The sequence below is a fragment of the Mesoplodon mirus genome, assembly GCF_964341445.2.
Source record: "Mesoplodon mirus genome assembly, chromosome: 1".
NCBI classification, from domain to species: domain Eukaryota; kingdom Metazoa; phylum Chordata; class Mammalia; order Artiodactyla; family Ziphiidae; genus Mesoplodon; species Mesoplodon mirus.
The window spans coordinates 38,411,434-38,433,650 of record NC_138976.1 but is presented as its reverse complement, the minus strand read 5'-3'; the positions used below and the strand labels follow the sequence as shown (position 1 = coordinate 38,433,650).

Sequence of the window (22,217 nt, the reverse complement as noted above, 5' to 3'; positions counted from 1 at the left end):
GCTTTCCGACAGCCAGAGCCCCTCGAGCCGACGCGGAGGATCAGTGTATCCTCATCCCCAGGCGACCCAGGCCCCAGCCCCGCATCAGGCGCCCCCGGACTCCGGCCGCGACGCCGCCCAACCTCCCCTGGCTTGGGGCTTCGGGCTGAGTAAAGCGTCCGAACTCCGAGCCCGCACTCACCGAGCTGCCGCTCGCGGCCCGCGCGCCCGCGCGCTTCTCCAGCGTGGCTTCCGCCTCGGGCTCCGACGCCGCTTTCTCCTCCCTCTCCGGTGGAGATTCCGCGTTCATGCCGCTGCCATGCCCGCGCCGGCTGGGGGCGTTCCGGGACTACAACTACGCCGCAAATGCGGCGGCGGGGCCCGCGCTCTCATGGGCTCCGCGGCCCAAATCGGCCTGCGGGTCAGGCGGCGGCGCCAGTGGCGACGCCGAGGGCTGTGAGCGCTGCCGACGCCGGAGCCGCAAGAGAAACGAGGCGAGGAGAGCAGCTAAAAGCGGGCACAAGCCACAGCCAGGAACAGAACCCAACTCAGATAGCTGCCAACACCGTCTCCGGCGGCCGGGGTAGCCCTGCTCCGCTTCCCCACAAGCCGGCGAGGGGCAGGAAGCCCCACCCCGGATCTCAGCTGCCGCCACAAGCTCGGCGCCTGCGCCCAAAGCCACAGCAGCGCCCGCCCACCTCAGGCCCCGCCTCCACGTTTCCGAGGCCTTTGTGGCGTCGGGACTCCGCAGCACGCCGGAAATGCGTCGTCTCCCAAGGCCCCAAAGAGTAGTTTTTTTTTCCTGAGACAGAACCGGATCTGGCGAACTGAGGGTGTCAGGTGCTGGGGGTTTGGTTAGTGACTGCACTTCTGGTCTTAGTTTGATGCCCCCAACAAGTATATGGATGGGCACGTTCAGACACGGATACACAGCCCCGGGATCTGGAATCCCGAACTGGGGAAGTGCCGTATGCTATAACTACGATATTCTGTTCCTCTTCAAAATCTATAAAGAAGCTGACAGAGAGCTTACCTGGGCTGTGGGATTCATGGGAAGGACAGTCTTAGGAAACATACTGGTCCCTGTTCCAATCCAGAGCTACTTGATGGTACCAACACGGTGTATATGAACTGATTACTCAAAGTCTCAGATCATGTTTCGGTAAAGTGCTGATGTACAGAAATCAGCTAACACTAATTGTGGCTCTATAAATGTTATGATTACTGGCTGGAAAGGACCTTGTGAGATATTACATCCTACTTTGCAGATGCCAACCCAAGCTCCAAAAGTAAAGTGGCTTGGCTAGTTAAAGAGTTAATGTGACAGATAGGACCTGCTCCACGAATTTGGGGAACAAATATAGTCAGAATATTTTTTATTAGGTGTTTGAGAATTCGATGCCTCTTTGAAAGAAGACAAACACTGAAACTCTGAAGAACTTATGTCTTCCTCCTTATTAAAGAGACCCAGGTGGACTTAATTGAAGAATGGAGTAAGTCCAGTCATTTCACTATTGATTTGCATCTTGTATTATTGTTGTTGTTTTAAATGGGTCTTGTACAATCCTAAAGATTTTTGTTTGATTTGCTATAGTATATCCATTGGCTTAGGTCCCTTCCAGGGCTTGAGTCCATAGCACTTGGTGTACTGAGTTATAGCTTCATTTACACTCACTGATCAGACATTGCTTCCCAAAGCATATTGATGTCCAAAATCAGTTTTTCCTGAAAGAACATAGAAATTCTTTTATTGAGCTCAGGTCATCTACCTAGACTGCCCCTTCTATCAGGGATTTGACTGCTACTTATCCTTGACTGAAGGCTTTTTAGTCGGCACTAGGAAACTGACAGGATTTTAGTCACCAGCCTTGAATTGTGAGTAGGAAATTCCCTCAACAATACCTCAGACCCGTTGTCCCCTATCCTGTTCTTAAATATAGCCAGAGAAGAGGGTATGTTAAATAGGCCCAATCCATTTATGGATAGCTGTCATATTTTGGAATTATGTCCTTTTTATTAAGCCAAAAACTGACTGCCTATTTCAGACATACTTTGATTCTGGTTCTGCCTTCTGTATCTGTACAAAAATGTCTAATTCCATTTGTTTGAAATGCCAAGATGAACTTGTCATCTTTCTTGATTATCTTCTAAATACATACCAGTTTTTGAAAATCCCAATTAAAATGCATTGCCAAAAATGTAGCACTGGAAGTAATATTTGATGATGGCACTGTGAGGTCTGGTCCCTTGATTTGCAGAGTCATAAAAGTAAATTTTAGGAGATGAATTCTTTATTGCATTGTGTTGATAGTTATACCATAGGAATTAAATAGACCCTTATTCTTACCTTCTAATTAATTCTGCACTAATCAATGTCAAAGACCTGGGATTCCACATAATTTAATTCAACATCCTAGGCTCTAGGAAAATAATGGCACTCACTGAAGGATACGTGTGTTATGGTATTTGGAAAATTGGATATCCATATGCAAACTATGAAATTGGACCCTTGTCTTACACCATACATCACTCAAAGTGGATGAAATTCTCAAACATAAGACCTGGAACTCTAAAACTACTGAAAGAAAACAGGGAAAAAATCTGACTGGACAAATATTTTTTTGATATGACACCAAAAGCACAGGCCGCAAAGCAAAATTAGACAAGTGAGATTGCATATAAAGCTTTTGTACAGCAAAGGAAATAATCAACAAAATGAAAAAGCAACCTACTGAATGGGAGAAAATATTTTCAAATTATATATCCAATAAGGGGTTAATATCTAAAATATATATGGAACTCATGCAACTTAATAGCAATAGATAAATAAATAGCCTGATTAAAACATGGGCAAGGGCTTCCCTGGTGGCACAGTGGTTGAGAGTCCGCCTGCCGATGCAGGGGACACCGGTTCGTGCCCCGGTCCGGGAAGATCCCACGTGCCGCTGAGCGGCTGGGCCCGTGAGCCATGGCCTCTGAACCTGCACGTCTGGAGCCTGTGCTCCGCAAATGGAGAGGCCACAACAGTGAGAGGCACGCGTACCAAAAAACAAAACAAAACAAAACAAAAAAACAAAACATAGGCAAAAGACCTAAATAGACATTTCTCAAAAGAAGACATTCAGATGATCAACAGGTGTATGAAAAGATGCTCAACTTCACTAATCATCAAGGAAATGCAAATCAAAACCACAATGAGATACCACCTCAGATCTGTTAGAATGGCTGTTATAAAAAAGACAAAAAATAACAAGTGTTGCAAGAATTTTGATAAAAGTGAACATGTGTACACTGCTGGTGGGAATGTAAATTGGTACAGACAATGGGGAAAACAGTATAGAGTTTCCCCCCAAAAGTAAAAAAACAAAATTACCATATGATTCAGCAATCCCACTTCTGGGTATATATCCAGAAGAAATAAAATCAGAATCACAAAGAGATATCTGCACTCCCATGTTTGTTGCAGCATTATTCACAGTTGGCAAGATATGGAAACAACATAAATATTTATCTTCAGATGATTGTTTAAAGAAAATGTGATATATATGTATGTATATTGCAATATTATATAATTCATCATTTTAAACGATGTAAATATGGCCATTTGTGACAACATGGATGAGCCTGGAGGACATTATGCTAAGTGAAATAAGCCAAACACAGAAAGACAAGTATTGCATGATGTCACTTATATGTGGAATCCAAAATAGCCAAACTCCTAGAAGCAGTGGAGTAGAATGATGGTTTCCAGGGGTTTAAGGAAGAGAGAAATGGGATATGTTTGTCAATGAGTATATAATTTCAGTTATGCAAAATAAGTTCTGAAGACCTAATGTACAGCAGTGTGACTGTCATTATCAGTACTGTATTGTATTCATGAAATTTGCTAAGAGGGTTGATCCTAAGTGTTCTCATTACAAAAAGAAAAATGAAAGAAAATGGCAACTGTGAAGTGATAAATATGTTAATAGCTTGGTTGGAGTGACTATTTCATAATCTATATGAATATCAAAACATCAACTGAACACCATAAATTTTTTCAATTTTTATTCATTATACCTCAATAAAGCTGGAGCAATAATTAATAAAAAATAATATAATAAACATTTTAATTAAGAAAAGGAAAAGGTGTTAAACTCATGGTATGGTTTATTACAGTGAAAGGATGCAGATTGAAATCAGAAAAGGTAAAGGGCACATAGGGCAGAGTCCAGGAGAAACCATGCAACAAGTTTCCAGTTGTCTTCTCTGAGTGGAGGCTATGGACATAGTTTAATTACCCCAGCAATGATGTGTGACAATACGCATGAAGCCCAGGAAGCTTACCTAAGCCTTGGTATCCAAGGTTTTTATTGGGGGTCAGTCATAGCACAGAGCACCAAGTGACTGACCTTAGATACTCAGTCCTCAGGTCAGAGACGATATTGATACCAAGTGGCCCAAAGACCCCATCATAAATCACATTGTTAGCATAAGCTTCCTAGCATACTCCAAGGCCCCAGATAAACAAAGCTATTATTATCAGGCTTATAGGGATATTCCAAGGGCTTAGAGGTTATCTCCCAGAAGACAGTCACAGGCCAAACCTTTGTTTTTTGGAAGTATTTTTTCATCTATATTGGAGTATAATTGCTTTACAAGGGTGTGTTAGTTTCTGCCTTATAACAAAGTGGGTCAGCTATGCATATACATATATCCCCATATCTCTTCCCTCTTGCGTCTCCCTTGCCCCACCATCCCACCCCTCTAAGTGGTTGCAAAGCACCCAGCTGAACTCCCTGTGCTATGTGGCTGCTTCCCACTAGCTACCAGTTTTACATTTGGTAGTGTATCTATGTCCATGCCACTCTCTCACTTTGTCTCAGCTTAACCTTCCCCCTCCCGGTGTCCTCAAGTCCATGCTCTAGTAGGTCTGTGTCTTTATTCCAGTCCTGCCCCTAGATTCTTCATGACCTTTTTTTTTAAGATTCCATATGAATGTGTTAGTGTACAGTATTTGTTTTTCTCTTTCTGACTTACTTCACTCTGTATGACAAACTCTAGGTCCATCCACATCCCTACAAATAACTCAGTTTCGTTTCTTTTTATAGCTGAGTAATAATCCATTGTATATATGTGCCACATCTTCTTTATCTATTCATCTGCCCGTGGACACTTAGGTTGCTTCCATGTCCTGGCTATTGTAAATAGAGCTACAATGAACATTGTGCTACATGACTCTTCTTGAATTTTGGTTTTCTCAGGGTATATGCCCAGTAGTGGGGTTGCTGGGTCATATGGTAGTTCTATTTTTAGGTTTTTAAGGAACTTCCATACTGTTCTGCACAGTGGCTATATCAATGTACATTCCCACCAACAGTGCAAGAGGGTTTCATTTTCTCCAAACCCTCTCCAGCATTTTTGATGATGGCTATTCTGACTGGTGTGAGATGATATCTCATTGTAGTTTTGATTTCCATTTCTCCAATGATTAATGATGTTGAGCATTCTTTCATGTGTTTGTTGGCAATCTGTATATCTTCTTTGGAGAAATGTCTATTTAGGTCTTCTGCCCATTTTTGGAGTGGGTTGTTTGTTTTTTTGATATTGAGCTGCATGAGCTGCTTGTATGTTTTGGAGATTAATCCTTGGTCAGTAGCTTCATTTGCAAATATTTTCTCCCATTCTGAGGGTTGTCTTTTTGTCTTCTTTATTGTTTCCTTTGCTGTTCAAAGCTTTTAAGTTTCATTAGGTCCCATTTGTTTATTTTTGTTTTTATTTCCATTACTCTAGGAGGTGGGTCAAGGAGAATCTTGCTGTGATTTATGTCATAGAGTGTTCTGCCACTGTTTTCCTCTAAGAATTTTATAATGTCTGGCCTTACATTTAGGTCTTTAATCCATTTTGAGTTTATTTTTGTGTATGGTGTTAGGGAGTGTTCTAATTTCATTCTCTTACATGTAGCTGTCAGTTTTCCCAGCACCACTTATTGAAGAGGCTCTATTTTCTCCACTATATATTCTTGGCTCCTTTATCAATGATAAGTTGGCCATATGTGCGTGGGTTTATCTCTGGGCTTTCATTCCTGTTCCATTGATCTATATTTCTGTTTTTGTGCCACTACCATACTGGCTTGCTTACTATAGCTTTGTAGTATAGTTGGAAGTCAGGGAGCCTGATTCCTCCAGCTCCTTCTCAAGATTGCTTTGGCTATTCGGGGTCTTTTCTGTTTCCATACAAATTGTGAACTATTTTGTTCTACTTCTGTGAAAAATGCCAGTGGTAGTTTGATAGGTATTGCATTTAATCTGCAGATTGCCTTGGGTAGTATAGTCATTTTCACAATGTTGATTCTTCCAATCCAAGAACATGGTATATCTCTCCATCTATTTGTATCATCTTTAATTTCTTTCATCAGTGTCTTATAGTTTTCTGCATACAAGTCTTTTGTCTCCTTAGGTAAGTTTATTCCTAGGTATTTTATTCTTTTTGTTGCAAAGGTAAATGGAAGTCTTTCCTTAATTTCACTGTCAGATTTTTCATCATTAGTGTATAGGAATGCTAGAGATTTCTGTGCATTAATTTTCTATCCTGCTACTTTACCAAATTCATTGATTAGCTCTAGTAGTTTTCTGGTAGCATATTTAGGATTCTCTATGTATAGTATCATGTCATCTGCAAACAGTGACAGTTTTACTTCTTCTGTTCCAATTTGGATTCCTTTTATTTCTTTTTCATCTCTGATTGCTGTGGCTAAAACTTCCAAAACAGTGTAAATAATAGTGGTGAGAGTGGGCAGCCTTGTCTTGTTCCTGATCTTAGTGGAAATGGTTTCAGTTTTTCACCATTGAGGACAATGTTAACTGTTGGTTTCTCACATGTGGCCTTTATTATGTTGAGGTAGGTTCCCTCTATGCCTACGGTCTGGAGGGTTTTTTATCATAAATGCTGGTTGCTTTTTTTTTTGGTTTTTTTTTTTTGCAGTACGCGGGCCTCTCACAGTTGTGGCCGCTCCCGTCGAGGAGCACAGGCTCCAGACGCGCAGGCTCAGCTCAGGGGCCATGGCTCACATGCCTAGCCGCTCTGCAGCATGTGGGATCTTCCCAGACCGGGGCACGAACCCACGTCCCCTGCATCAGCAGGCGGACTCTCAACCACTGTGCCACCAGGGAAGCCCACATGTTAAATTTTGTTGAAAGCTTTTTCTGCATCTATTGAGATGATCATATGGTTTTTCTCCTTCAATTTGTTAATACGGTGTATCACGTTGATTGATTTGCGTATATTGAAGAATCCTTACATTCCTGGGATAAACCCCACTTGGTCATGGTGTATGATCCTTTTAATGTGCTGTTGGATTCTGTTTGCTAGTATTTTGTTGAGGATTTTTGCATCTATGTTCATCAGTGATATGGGCCTATAGTTTTCTTTTTTGTGTGACATCTTTGTCTGGCGTTGGTATCAGGGTGATGGTGGCCACGTAGAATAAGTTTGGTAGTGTTCCTCCCTCTGCTATATTTTGGAAGAGTTTGAGAAGGATAGGTGTTAGCTCTTCTCTAAATGTTTGATATAATTCGCCTGTGAAGCCATTTGGTCCTGGGCTTTTCTTTGTTAGAAGATATTTAATCACAGTTTCAATTTCAGTGCTTGTGATTGGTCTGTTCATATTTTCAGTTTATTCCTGGCTCAGTCTCGGAAGGTTGTGCTCTTCTAAGAATTTGTCCATTTCTTTTAGGTTGTCTATTTTATTGGCATATAGTTGCTTGTAGTAATCTCTCATGATCCTTTGTATTTCTGCAGTGTCAGTTGTTACTTCTCCTTTTTCATTTCTAATTCTATTGATTTCAGTCTTTTCCCTTTTTTTTCTTGATGAGTCTGGCTAATGGTTTATCAATTTTGTTTATCTTCTCAAAGAACAAGCTTTTAGTTTTATTGATCTTTGCTATTTTTTCCTTCATTTCTTTTTCATTTATTTCTGATCTGATCTTTATGATTTCTTTCCTTCTGCTAACTTTGGGGGTTTTTTGTTCTGCTTTCTCTAATTGCTTTAGGTGTAAGGTTAGGTTGTTCATTTGAGATGTTTCTTGTTTCTTAAGGTAGGATTGTATTGCTATAAACTTCCCTCTTAGAACTGCTTTCGCTGCATCCCATAGGTTTTGGGTTGTCATGTTTTCATTGTCATTTGTTTCTAGGTATTTTTTGATTTCCTCTTTGATTTCTTCAGTGATCTCTTGGTTAGTAAGTAGTGTATTCTTTAGCCTCCATGTTTTTGTATTTTTTACAGATTTTTTTCCTGTAATTGATATCTAGTCTCATAGCATTGTGGTTGGAAAACATACTTGATACGATTTCAATTTTGTTAAATTTACCAAGGCTTGATTTGTGACCCAGGATATGATCTATCCTAGAGAATGTTACGTAGCACTTGAGAAGAATGTGTACTCTGTTGTTTTTGGATGCAATGTCCTGTAAATGTCAATTAAGTCCATCTTGTTTAATGTATCATTTAAAGCTTGTGTTTCCTTATTTATTTTCATTTTGGATGGTCTGTCCAATGGTGAAAGTGGGGTGTTAAAGTCCCCTACTATGATTGTGTTACTGTCGATTTCCCCTTTTATGGGTGTTACTATTTGCCTTATGTATTGAGGTGCTCCTATGTTGGGTGCATAAATATTTACAATTGTTATATATTTTTCTTGGATTGATCCCTTAATCATTGTGTAGTGTCCTTCCTTGTTTCTTGTAATAGTCTTTGTTTTAAAGTATACTTTGTCTGATATGAGAATTGCTACTCCAGCTTTCTTTTGATTTCCATTTGCATGGAATATCTTTCTCCATCCCCTCACTTTTAGTCTGTATGTGTCCCTAGGTCTTAAGTGGGTCTCTTGTAGACAGCATATATATGGGTCCTGTTTTTGTATCCATTCAGCCAGTCTGTGTCTTTTGGTGGGAGCATTTAATCCATTTACATTTAAGGTAATTATCGATATGTATGTTCCTATTGCCATTTTCTTAATTGTTTTGTGTTTGTTATTGTAGGTCTTTTCCTTCTCTTGTGTTTCCTGCATAGAGCAGTTCCTTTAGCACTTGTTGTTAAGCTGGTTTGGTGGTGCTGAATTGTCTTAGCTTTTGCTTGTCTGTAAAGATTTTCATTTCTCCATCAAATCTGAATGAGATCCTTGCTGGGTAGAGTAATCTTGGTTGTCGGTTTTTCTCCTTCATCACTTTAAATATGTCCTTCCATTCCCTTCTGGCTTGCAGAGTTTCTGCTGAAAGATCACCTGTTAACCTTATGGGGATTCCCTTTTGTGTTATTTGGTTTTTTTTCCCTTGCTGCTTTTAATATTTTTTCTTTGTATTTAATTTTTGATATTTTGTTTAATATGTGTCTTGGCATGTTTCTCCTTGGATTTATCCTGTATGGGACTCTCTGTGCTTCCTGGGCTTTATTAACTATTTCCTTTCCCATATTAGGGAAGTTTTCAACTATAATCTCTTCAAATATTTTCTCAGTCCCTTTCTTTTTCTCTTCTTCTTCTGGGACCCCTATAATGCGAATGTTGGTGCATTTAATGTTGTCCCAGAGGTCTCTGAGACTGTCCTCAATTATTTTCATTCTTTTTTCTTTCTTCTGCTCTGCAGTAGTTATTTCCATTATTTTATCTTCCAGATCACTTACCTGTTCTGCCTCAGTTATTCTGTTACTGATCCCTTCTAGAGAATTTTTAATTTCATTTATTGTGTTATTCATCACTGTTTCTTTGCTCTTTAGTTCTTCTAGGTCCTTGTTAAATGTTTCTTGTAATTTGTCCATTCTATTTCCAAGATTTTGGATATCTTTACTATCATTATTCTGAATTCTTTTTCAGGTAGACTGCCTATTACCTCTTCATTTGTTAGATCTGGTGGGTTTTTATCTTGCTCCTTCTCCTGCTGTGTGTTTTTCTGTCTTCTCATTTTGCTTATGTTACTGTGTTTGGGGTCTCCTTTTTGCAGGCTGCAGGTTCGTAGTTCCCGTTGTTTTTGGTGTCTCTCCCCTGTGGCTAAGGTTGGTTTAGTGGGTTGTGTAGGCTTCCTGGTGGAGGGGACTAGTGCCTGTGTTCTGGTGGATGAGGCTGGATCTTGTCTTTCTGGTGGGCAGGTCCACGTCTGGTGGTGTGTTTTGGGGTGTCTGCAGACTTTTTATGAGTTTAGGCCACCTCTCTGCTAATGGGTGGCGTTGTGTTCCTGTCTTGCTAGTTTTTTGTCATAGGGTGTCCAGTACCATAGCTTTCTGGTCGTTGAGTGGAGCTGCGTCTTGGCGTTGAGATGGAGATATCTGGAAGATTTTCACCGTTTGATATTATGTGGAGCTGGGAGGTCTCTTGTGGACCAGTGTCTTGAACTTGGCTCTCCCACCTCAGAGAATCAGCCCTGACACCTGGCTGGAGTACTAAGAGCCTGTCATCCACACGGCTCACAATAAAAGGAAGGATGGAAGGAAGGAAATAAGGAAGGAAGGAAGGCAGGGAAGGAGGAAGGGAGGGAGGGAGGGAGGGGGGAAGGAAGGACGGAAAATAAGATAAAGTAAAATAAAATGAAACAAAGTTATTAAAATAAAAAATAATTATTAAAAAATATTTTAAGTAATTAAAAAAGAGAAAGAAAGAAAGAAGAGAGCAACCAAACCAAAAAACAAATCCACCAATGATAACAAGTGCTAAAAATTATACTAAGAAAATAAAAAATAAAATGGATAGACAGAACCCTATAACAAATGGTAAAAGCAAATCTATACAGAGAAAATAACACAGAAGCATACACATACACACTCACAAAAAGAGAAAAAGGGAAAAAATATATATATATCATTGCTCCCAAAGCCCACCTCCTCAATTTGAGATGATTCATTGTGTATTCAGGTATTCCACAGATGCAGGGTACATCAAGTTGTCTGTGGAGATTTAATCCGCTGCTCCCGAGGCTGCTGCGAGAAATTTCCCTTTCTCTTCTTTGTTCGCACAGCTCCTGGGGTTCAGCTTTGGATTTGGCCCAGCCTCTGCATGTAGGTTGCCAGAGGGCATCTGTTCTTCGCTTAGACAGGACCAGGTTAAAGGAGCAGCTGATTCAGGGGCTCTGGCTCACTCTGGCTGGGGGGAGGGAGGGGTACGGAGTTCGGGGTGAGCCTGCAGCGGCAGAGGCTGGCATGACCTTGCACAGCCTGAGGCGCACCGTGTGTTCTCCCAGGAAAGTTGTCCCTGGATCATGGCACCCTGGCAGTGGCGGGCTGCACAGCCTCCCGGGAGTGGAGGTGTGGATAATGACCTGTGCTTGCACACAGGCTTCTTGGTGGCTGCAGCAGCAGCCTTAGCATCTCATGCCCGTCTCTGGGGTGCACGCTGATAGCCGTGGCTCACGCCCGTCTCTGGAGCTCCTTTAAGTGGTGCTCTTCTCTCCTCGTTCATCAGGAAACAAAGAGGCAAGAAAAAGTCTGTTGTCTCATCGGCAGCTCCAGACCTTTTCTCAGACTCCCTCCCGGCTAGCTGTGGCACACTAGCCCCCTTCAGGCCGTGTTCACGCAGCCAACCCCAGTCCTCTCCCTGGGATCCAACCTCTGAAGCCCGAGCCTCAGCTCCCAGCCACTGCCCACCCCAGTGGGTGAGCAGACAAATCTCTCAGGCTGGTGAGTGCTGGTCGGCACCGATCCTCTGTGCCGGAATATCTCCGCTTTGCCCTCTGCACCCCTGTTGCTGTGCCCTACTCCGTGGCTCTGAAGTTTCCTCCCTCCGCCACCCACAGCTACCTAGTGTGTGGAAACTTTTCCTCCTTCACAGCTCCTTCCCACTGGTGCAGGTCCTGTCCCTATTCTTTTGTCTCTGTTTTTTCTTTTTTCTTTTGCCCTACCCAGGTACGTGGGGAGCTTCTTGCCTTTTGAGAGGTCTGAGGTCTTCTGCCAGCATTCAGTAGGTGTTTTGTAGGGGTTGTTCCACATGTATATGTATTTCTGATGTATTTGTGGAGATGAAGGTGATCTCCACGTCTTACTCTTCTGCCATCTTGAAGCTTCTCCGGGCCAAACCTTTGTTTGGAATATGTAGGCTTTGGGTGAGCCAGGCCTGCTGAGTTGGTCCTTCGCTGAACACAATCTAATAAAATAAACAACTTAAATGTGATTTCTCCAAGCCAAAATGTTTTATAATGTGTGCTAGAACCAAGACTCTTGCTATTCAATTTGTGACTTCTAGAAGTAAGTTGTCAGGTTAATAAGGATACCCCCATCACAATTTGTAACTCAAAGAATTAGGAATGGGAGAAGAGAGACAGGCAGAAGTAGGTAAAGACTTATGCATGCTATCTAAGAGCGGACAATCTAATAGGAGAGACGTGATAATAACCCTGGCTACCATTTAGTGAGTGATTGGTGATAAGTGATTTATATATTACCTTTCATCTTCATCCTAACTTTATAAGGTACGCATTTTAATCTTCATTTATATATGGAGAAAACCAAGTGAGATATATTTAGAAATTTACCTTTGCTTTGCTGCCAGTAAATGGTTAAACAAGACACAAGTCTTGGTAGTCTACTGCTGGTGGGAATTTAGGCTGGTAAGGCCTTTCTGGAAAGAAATCAGGTAATTCTTATTGATGTTAATATTCATTGCTCAGCAGCTAAACAAACCATACTTGTGTATCTCAGAGAAATTCTCACATCAACACATAAAAGGATAGTGGCAGGAATTTGTATTGTACCGTTATTTGTGGAATGAGGGTGTTGGAGACAATCTAGGCCTCCATGGATGGATAAATTTAATGTGACGGATGCATACTATAGAACACTATGCAACAGAGAGAAGTAGGGGACTATATGCATACAAAAATTTTTGAGACTCTTCTATATTAAAAAGAAACTAAAGGTACCTAACAACCAAATATAAACAACCTTTATTGGATCCTTAGTTTAAAAAAATAATAAATAAAGGCAGCAATAAAATATATTTGGGGGAGAAAATATGTAACATAGAGGGCAGTGAAAAGGTTAGTATCTGTATTTTACTAAGAGTTCTCTATATCAATTTTAAAAAGACACATAATCTTCTCTTCCCCCCAAATGAGCAAAGAATCATGAACAGGGAAATTTCAAAATAAGAAATACAAACTGTTAAAAAACATAAAAAGGTATATTCACTCTGATTAGTAACCAAAGAAATGTAAATTAGAATAATGAAACATCACTTTCCATTTTAAGAACAGCAAAGATTAAACAGAATAATAATATTCAAAGTTGGTGAAGGTGTAAATACTGGTGAAGTGTAAATTAGTTCAACTTTTTGGAGGTAAGGAATTAGACAATATGAGCAAATTTTTACATAAATATTCCTTTGACCTACCTATTCTACAAGTTTAACAATTTGTAGAATCTGCCCAAAGGCAATAATTAAACAAATGGATAAAAAATCTTTTGGTAGCTTTGTAGGCAAGAACAGAAGGAAGGGAACCAGGTACAGGGCTACCTCAATAGTCCAGGTAATATATGGTGGTGACTTGAATAGGGTGATGGCAATGGGGATGGAGAGAAAAGGACGGATTGGAAACAGGACCCAAAGGCCTTGCTTATGGACTGGATGTGGGAGCAGTTAATAAAGTGCACATAAAACAGTCAGATTGCTCAGCTTTCTATGTAGAAGTGGAACACCTAGAATGGTGACATTTTCACTGAGGCTAAAGTCTGTGAACTGTTTACTAAAAACACTGGTGCTTCTGGTAAATTCATGGGGCTTGAAAGAGAAATAGAGAAACTGTTGAAGTTCTGTGAGTGAAGTGCCATGGCAGACATTAAGAAAACAAAAAGTAGGGCCTCCCTGGTGGCGCAGTGGTTGAGAGTCCGCCTGCCGATGCAGGGGATACGGGTTCGTGCCCCGGTCTGGGAGGATCCCATATGCCGCGGAGCGGCTGGGCCCGTGAGCCATGGCCGCTGGGCCTGCGCATCCGGAGCCTGTGCTCCGCAACGGGAGAGGCCACAACAGTGAGAGGCCCGCATACCGCAAAAAGAAAAAAAAAAAAAAAAAAAGAAAACAAAAAGTAAAAGGAACTGTACTTGGAAGTGCAAGGAGTGAAACATACTAGGATTCCACCACCAGTGTAAGCCTTACTTACTTTGATATCCCAGCATTCCTTCCCACTCCCCATTACGTTCCCCTTAACACACACATAAATATACATATGTCCAAAAGAACTTCTTCAACCGCATACACAGACCTGCAGTATTCCTTCTAGGCAGCTCATAGAAGAGCTATTCAAAGACAAGATTCCTGGTAAAACACCAGTGCTGAAGAAATTTGTCATATCTACCACATCTCTTCTAAGAAGAATTATAGAATCAGCCATCCAAGTTACACAAAGAAATCCTGCTTTGGTTTTTTTTTTTTTTTAGAGGTACAAAGGATTATTATTAAATATAGATCTATTCTCATACAGAATTTACATTCCTCGAACTTCAAACATTGGTTGGTTTGCAAGTAGCACTAACATTTTATTTTTTTGTGGCTTAATAGCTCTCTTTTTATTTGAATTTTATTTTATTTATTTTTTATACTGCAGGTTCTTCGTTATCTATTTTATATATATTAGTGTATGTATGTCAATCCCAATCTCCCAATTCATCCCACCAACAAACCCCCCCCCCGCTTCCCCTCCTTGGTGTCCATACATTTGTTCTCTTTTTTTTTTTTTTTTTTTGCTGTACGCGGGCCTCTCACTGTTGTGGCCTCTCCCGTTGCGGAGCACAGGCTCCGGACGCACAGGCCCAGCGGCCATGGCTCACGGGCCCAGCCGCTCCGCGGCACATGGGATCCTCCCAGACCGGGGCACGAACCCGTATCCCCTGCATCGGCAGGCGGACTCTCAACCACTGCGCCACCAGGGAGGCCCATACATTTGTTCTCTACATCTGTGTCTCTCTTTCTGCCTTGCAAACCGGTTCATCTGTACCATTTTTCTAGATTCCACATATATTCGTTAATATATGATATTTGTTTTTCTCCTTCTGACTTACTTCACTCTGTATGACAGTCTCTAAGTCCATCCATGTCTCTACAAATGATCCAATTTCCTTCCCTTTTATGGCTGAGTAATTTTCCACTGTATATATGTACCACATCTTCTTTATCCATTTGTCTGTCAGTGGACATTTAGGTTGAGTCCATGACCTGGCTATTGTAAATAGTGCTGCAGTGAACATTGGGGTGCATGTGTCTTTTTGAATTATGGTTTTCTCTGGGTATATGCCCAGTAGTGGGATTGCTGGGTCATATGGTAATTCTTAGTTTTTTAAGGAACTTCCATACTGTTCTCCATAGTGGCTGTATCAATTTACATTCTCACCAGCAGTGCAAGAGGGTTCCCTTTTCTCCACACCCTCTCCAGCATTTGTTGTTTGTAGAATTTCTGATGATGCCCATTCTAACTGGTGTGAGATGATACCTCATTGTAGTTTTGATTTGCATTTCTCTAATAATTAGTGTTGTTGTGCAGCTTTTCATGTGCCTCTTGGCCATCTGTACGTCTTCTTTGGAGAAATGTCTATTGCGGTGTTCTGCCCATTTTTGGATTGGATTGTTGGTTTTTGTGATATTGAGCTGCATGAGCTGCTTGTATATTGTGGAGATTAATCCTTTGTCTGTTGATTCATTTGCAAATATTTTCTCCCATTCTGAGGGTTATCTTTTTGTCTTGTTTATGGTTTCCTTGGCAGTGCAAAAGCTTTGAAGTTTCATTAGGGTCCCATTTGTTTATTTCTGTTTTTATTTCCATTTCTCTAAGAGGCGGGTCAAAAAAGATCTTGCTGTGATTTATGTCATAGAGTGTTCTTCCTATGTTTTCCTCTAAGAGTTTTATAGTGTCCAGTCTTACATTTAGGTCTTTGATCCATTTTGAGTTTGTTTTTGTGTATGGTGTTAGAGAGTGTTCTAATGTCATTCTTTACATGTAGCTGTTCAGTTTTCCTAGCACCACTTATTGAAGAGACTGTCTTTTCTTCATTGTATGTCTTTGCCTCCTTTGTCATAGATTAGTTGACCATAGATCCATGGGTTTATCTCTGGGTTTCTATCCTGTTCCATTGATCTATATTTCTGTTTTTGTGCCAGTACCAGAGCTTTGATTACTGTAGCTTTGTAGTATAGTTTGAAGTCAGGGAGTCTGATTCCTCCAGCTGCATTTTTTTCCCTCAAGATTGCTTTGGCTATTTGTGTCTTCTGTGTCTCCATACAAATTTTAAGATTTTTTTTCTAGTTCTGTAAAATATACCATTGGTAATTTGATAGGGATGCTGGTGTGGTTTTTAATGGAGTTAGTAATATAATACAATATCTAAGATAAAAAGTACACTGTATGGGATTAATGACAGTTTAGACCTGGCAAAAAAGATTAGTGAACTTGAAAACAGCAATAGAAGCTATGCAAAATGAAATATGGAGTGAAAAAAAGATTGGAAAAAAATAAAGAGTGCCTCACTGTGTGACAACTTCACACACACTGGTATAATTTATAGTTTGAGTCCCCAAAAGAGAATAGGGAGGGGCATAGAAAGTATTTGAAAAAATAATGACCAAAATTGTATAAATTTAATGAATCCTATAAATCCATAGATCCAAGAAGCTCAATAATACATAAGCACAAGAAACATGAAGAAAACAACACCAAAGTACATCATAATCAAATTGCTTAAAACTAATTGTAAACAGAAAATCTTAAAATCAGCCCAAGTAAAAAAAACACATTATGTACAATTATGTACAGAGGAACAAAGTTAAGAAAGAGACCATATTTTCCACTGGGAACAATGCAAGGTAGAAGACAGTGGAGCAACATCTTTAGAGTACTGAAAGAAGAAAAAAAGTCAACCTCACCCTAGAATTCTATCATTATTTATTTTGTTGTTCAAATTGTTCCATCTTTGGCCATTGGGAGCTCTTTCAGTTTTTCTCCTGTGTCCTTTTGAGAAATATTTTTTTTCTTTAGAACTTTGTTACTTTCTGACACTACAGGATGCTCCAGGTTCATTTAGTATTTTCTCAGCCCAGCCTTAGGATCAGCCATTTCTGATTTCTTTTATTACAGAATGATTCTTAGAAACCAAAATTTGGGTGGTGGGTGTGCTCATTGTCACTGAGGTGTCAATGCTTTTAGGTCATTTCATGTACACACAAATCTATATTTTTGTATTTGTTTGAAAGGATTCACTTTAGTTGGCTTTTTTTTCTCATGGAGGACTATCCTTACTTAATCTTTTCACTTCCTTACATTCCATCCAGCAAAGCATTCTATTTGGCAAATTTGGCTAAAAGGCAAATGTGATTTACCTTCTGAAAAAAAAAATGTTATGCTGTTATGCATACTGGGATGATTCAGAATCAGATCGATTGAGCAAACATTCCATAAGAAGGGATGGAATTTTGAGTAATCCAGGCAGACAAAGAGTTTATTCTACAATGTATGTGAACTATGCAAAAAGTTAGAAATGTAAAGCCTTTTCCCCTTGCCCTACTTCTATGTGTTTCACATGCTAGATATTTGTGCTCCTGCCACCTGATACAATTCTATGCCTCAAGCAGTAATTATTGCTGATATGGGTCAGCTCCTCCTGCTCCTTGCCACCCCCTCATAATCAATTATCAAATGTTACTTATGCATTTTCTCACCTCCTATCTCTCTTTCCCCATCCCCACATTGAAGCAACGATCGTGTCCTGTTTATTCTGTACCTGCTCGTTCCTACTGACACTGCCATAGTTCATAACCTTCTCATCTCTCAGTAGTTTAGTGTCTTTATCTTTGGGTTTATTTCCACCTATGCATGCTCTCCTCAAACAAAATTGGTCTTTATAATACAAATCCATCTTATGTCACTTTGTTGCTAAAAATTCTTCAAGGTCTTCTGTTTTTATGCAAGATAAGGCTCCAACCCATTAGCATGATATGCATGGCCCAGGATAGCTTTTTCCCACCTCTTAGCCTGATCATCTAGTACATTCTACAACCATGCCCCTGTGCTCCCAAACCTGAGGCTCTTCCTGTGTAGAAGAGCCTCCTTTTCTCCCTCAACTCAGGCATCATCTCTACCAGGTCTTCCTCATATGTCTTCTTCTGTATCACATACACTTTCCTTGCAACTTGTTTGTACTTTGTGTATACTTTTTCTGTCAACATGTAATTCTCTAAATGTTAAAACATAATTCTCATGCCAATATTTCATTATCTCATTATTATTAAGGGAACCCATAAAATGAGTTCAAAGAGAATTTGAAAAACTGATTTTTACAATGAATGAGAACAAAAAGGAATAATGAACTAAGATTGCTAAGTTAGATGCAGCCCTACTTTATGTCATATAGGGTAATTAAATGTAATATTTGGGCTTATCTTATTTTCCCACCATTAAAAAGAAAATCATCTCATCAGTTTCTTATGGGATAACTTCTAACTTTGCAGGGCTGTAAAATATCTGGGCTCAGTCAATAATAAATAGTTAAAAGTAAATAATCAAACTTTTCCCTAAAGAGTCAGATGACCCTTAGATGGACTTTTTCAACAATTGTCTTCTAGCATGATGTACTGATATGGCATCTCCTTGCTTTATTTCCAAGTTTGGAGTAATTTTTCTTAGTACTGTTATTGACTACCTTGATAGTGTACTTTTTAGTTCATTCAACCCTGGCACACACTGAACTTGAGGGAACTTAGATTATTGTTATTCAGACTAGGATATGTGTACCCCTTGGGATATGGGAAGACTTTCCAGGGGTTATATGGCCATTGATAGTTTTAAATACCTAGTTTCCAGATTCTCACCTTAGGCAGGTACTCTTTACTACAGATAGCTTGCTCCAAAAATTGTCACTGCTTTGCATATTCTTCTTTCCCACATCCCCTTCCATAGTCATCCTTCACCCACTTCACTAAAGCCTCTCCACCCATTCCAAATCTGATCACAGACCCTGGTTTTAAATACTTCCGAGGGCCAAACAAGGGGACAGTTTGAGAAAGCTTCAACGCTGAGAGAGTGACATTTCATTTAAGCAACAGGCTCTTGTCAAGTCTCCAGTCACAGAGACTCCTAACACCATGTTTATTTCAATTACACAATAAAATAAGAATTTTTCTGTCAGAATGTGAGTTGGATTTGGCTGAATTGTTTGATAATGAGGATTCGTTTTGACAAATAAGTCAAAGGGTGTTTATTTTCCATAAAGTGAAAAAGCCAAATTGACCCCAAGAATTTTACAAAAAAATTTTAAAATCCTGTCTGAAATATCCGGGAAAATATATCCTTTGTTTCTGTAAACTAATGATAAAGCAATTTAGATGTCAACCTAAAAATGTATGTGAGGTTGAGTAGGTTTTATTTGTTTGTTTGTTTAATATTGTTTTAAGAGGCAACAAGCAAAAAAATGAAGACCACTGCCTACGAAGAAAATTCTGGACATCTGTACTCCAGTTGAAGCCACAGTCAAGACCCTCATCTTTTTGTTGTTGACTCGCTGAGCATTGTGGTGCCTCACTAGTTTAGTGCTGCCTCTCCCTCCAGCCTGGTCAGCTGATCTTTTTTCCACTAATTTGATTTTAGCACTCTGAAAGTTGGCTCAAAACTCATATCTGTCTCCATTACTTAACGCCTCTAGTTGAATGGGTGGAAACGTCCTAAAACCTGATCTCATCCTGGCTTCCCATGGTATGTGTTTGGGAAGTGAAGGTCAACCAAAGTAGCTTGGATTATATTACTATTGATATAAAATTTAGATTTCCTGGCCACTTTCCCTGTGTCTGCTACCTTTTTCCTTGTGCACGCTTCTTTTTTATTATCCTTATTACAATTATTTTTGTACCAAACAGCCTCTCTTTCTTTGTAGACTTTTATATTTTTGAAAAAAATACTTTGTGTTGAGAGGGGGAAGATGGCGGAAGAGTAAGACGCGGAGATCACCTTCCTCCCCACAGATACATCAGAAATACATCTACACGTGGAACAACTCCTACAGAACACCTACTGAACGCTGGCAGAAGACCTCAGACCTCCCAAAAGGCAAGAAACTCCCCCACGTACCTGGGTAGCGCAAAAGAATAAACAGAGACAAAAGAATAGGGATAGGACCTGCACCAGTGGGAGGGAGCCGTGAAGGAGGAAAGGTTTCCACACACTAGAAGCCCCTTCGCGGGAGGAGACTGCAGTGGCGGAGGGGGGGAGCTTCGCAGCCGCGGAGGAGAGCGCAGCCACATGGGTGCGGAGGGCAAAGCGGAGAGATTCCTACACAGAAGATCGGTGCCAACCAGCGCTCACCAGCCCGAGAGGCTTGTCTGCTCAACTGCCGGGGAGGGCAGGGCTGGGAGCTGAGGCTTGGAGTGCAGGGAGAAGTCTGGCGGCGTGAGCACAGCCTTAAGGGGTTAGTGCACCACGGCTAGCTGGGAGGGAGTCCGGGACAAAGTCTGGACCTGCCGAAGAGGCAAGAGACTTTATCTTCTCTCTTTGTATCCTGGTGCACGAGGAGAGGGGATTAAGAGTGCTGCTTAAAGGAGCTCCAGAGATGGGCGCGAGCTGCAGCTAACAGCGCGGAACCCAGAGATGGGCATGAGACGCTACGGCTGCTGCTGCCACCAACAAGAAGCCTGTGTGCGAGCACAGGGCATTATCCACACCTCCCCTCCCAGAAGCTTGTGCAGCCCGCCACTGCCAGTGTCCCGGGATCCAGGGACAACTTCCCCGGGAGAACGCAAGGTGTGCCTCAGGCTGGTGCAATGTCATGCTGGCCTCTGCCGCCGCAGGCTCAACCCGCACTCCGTACCCCTCCCTCCACCAGGCCTGAGTGAGCCAGAGCCCCCGAAACAGTGGCTCCTTTAACCCCGTCCTGTCTGAGTGAAGAACAGACACCCTCCAGTGACCTACAGGCAGAGGCAGGACCAAATCCAAAGCTGAACTCTGAGAGCTGTGCAAACAAAGAAGATAAAGGAAAATCTTTCCCAGCAGCCTCAGGAGCTGCGGATTAAATCTCCACAATCAACTTGATATACCATGCATCTGTGGAATACCTGAATAGACAAGGAATCATCCCAAATTGTGGAGGAGGACTTTGAGAGCAAGATTTATGTTTTTTTCCCCTTTTCCTCTTTTTGTCAGTGTGTATGTGTATGCTTCTGTGTGACATTTTGTCTGTATAGCTTTGCTGTCACAATTTGTCCTAGGGTTCTATCTGTCCATTTTTTTTGTTTGTTTGTTTGATTGTTTTTACTTTTTCAACAAATTTTTTTCTTAACAATTATTTTTTTATTTTAATAACTTTATCTTATTTTACATTATTTATTTTCTTTTATCCTCTTTCTATCTTTCTACTTTTTCTCCCTTTTATTCTGAGCCGTGTGGATGAAAGGCTCTTGATGCTGCCGCCAGAAGTCAGTGCTGTGCCTCTGAGGTGGGAGAGCCAACTTCAGGACAGTGGTCCACAAGAGACCTCCCAGCTCCACATAATATCAAATGGCGAAAATCTCCCAGAGATCTCCATCTCAACACCAACACCCAGCTTCACTCAACGACCAGCAAGCTACAGTGCTGGACACCCTATGCCAAAAAACTAGCAAGACAGGAATACAACCCCACCCATTAGCAGAGAGGCTGCCTAAAATCATAATAAGTCCACAGACACCCCAAAACACACCACCAGACGTGGACCTGCCCACCAGAAAGACAAGATCCAGCCTCATCCACCAGAACACAGGCACTAGTCCCCTCCACCAGGAAGCCTACACAACACACTGAACCAACTTTAGCCACTGGGGACAGACACCAAAAGCAATGGAACTGCGAACCTGCAGCCTGCAAAAAGGAGACCCCAAACACAGTAAGATAAGCAAAATGAGAACAGAAAAACAGACAGCAGATGAAGGAGCAAGATAAAAACCCACCAGACCTAACAAATGAAGAGGAAATAGGCAGGCTACCTGAAAAAGAATTCATACTAATGATAGTAAAGATGATCCAAAATCTTGGAAATAGAATAGAGAAAATGCAAGAAACATTTAGCAAGGACCTAGAAGAACTAAAGATGAAACAAGCAATGATGAACAACACAATAAATGAAATTAAAAATACTCTAGATAGGATCAATAGCAGAATAACTGAGGTGGAAGAACGGATAAGTGACCTGGAAGATAAAACAGTGGAAATAACTACTGCAGAGCAGAAGAAAGAAATAAAGAAAGATAAAGAAAGAAAGAAAGAAAGAAAGAAAA

The 22,217-nt window shown here is 41.0% G+C and overlaps 1 protein-coding gene across 1 annotated transcript in view; it reads right to left on the bottom strand.

Moving 5' to 3' along the window:
- Nucleotides 1–632, bottom strand: part of MFSD14B (major facilitator superfamily domain containing 14B) — an 87,459-nt gene extending 86,827 nt beyond the window's left edge. Inside the window, exon 1 of the mRNA XM_082624259.1 lies at nt 182–632. Within this exon, the coding sequence (XP_082480385.1) occupies nt 182–289 (108 nt within the window). The 5' untranslated portion in view covers nt 290–632. The remainder of the gene's footprint in view (nt 1–181) is intronic.
- Between the last annotated feature and the right edge of the window lie 21,585 nt (nt 633–22,217).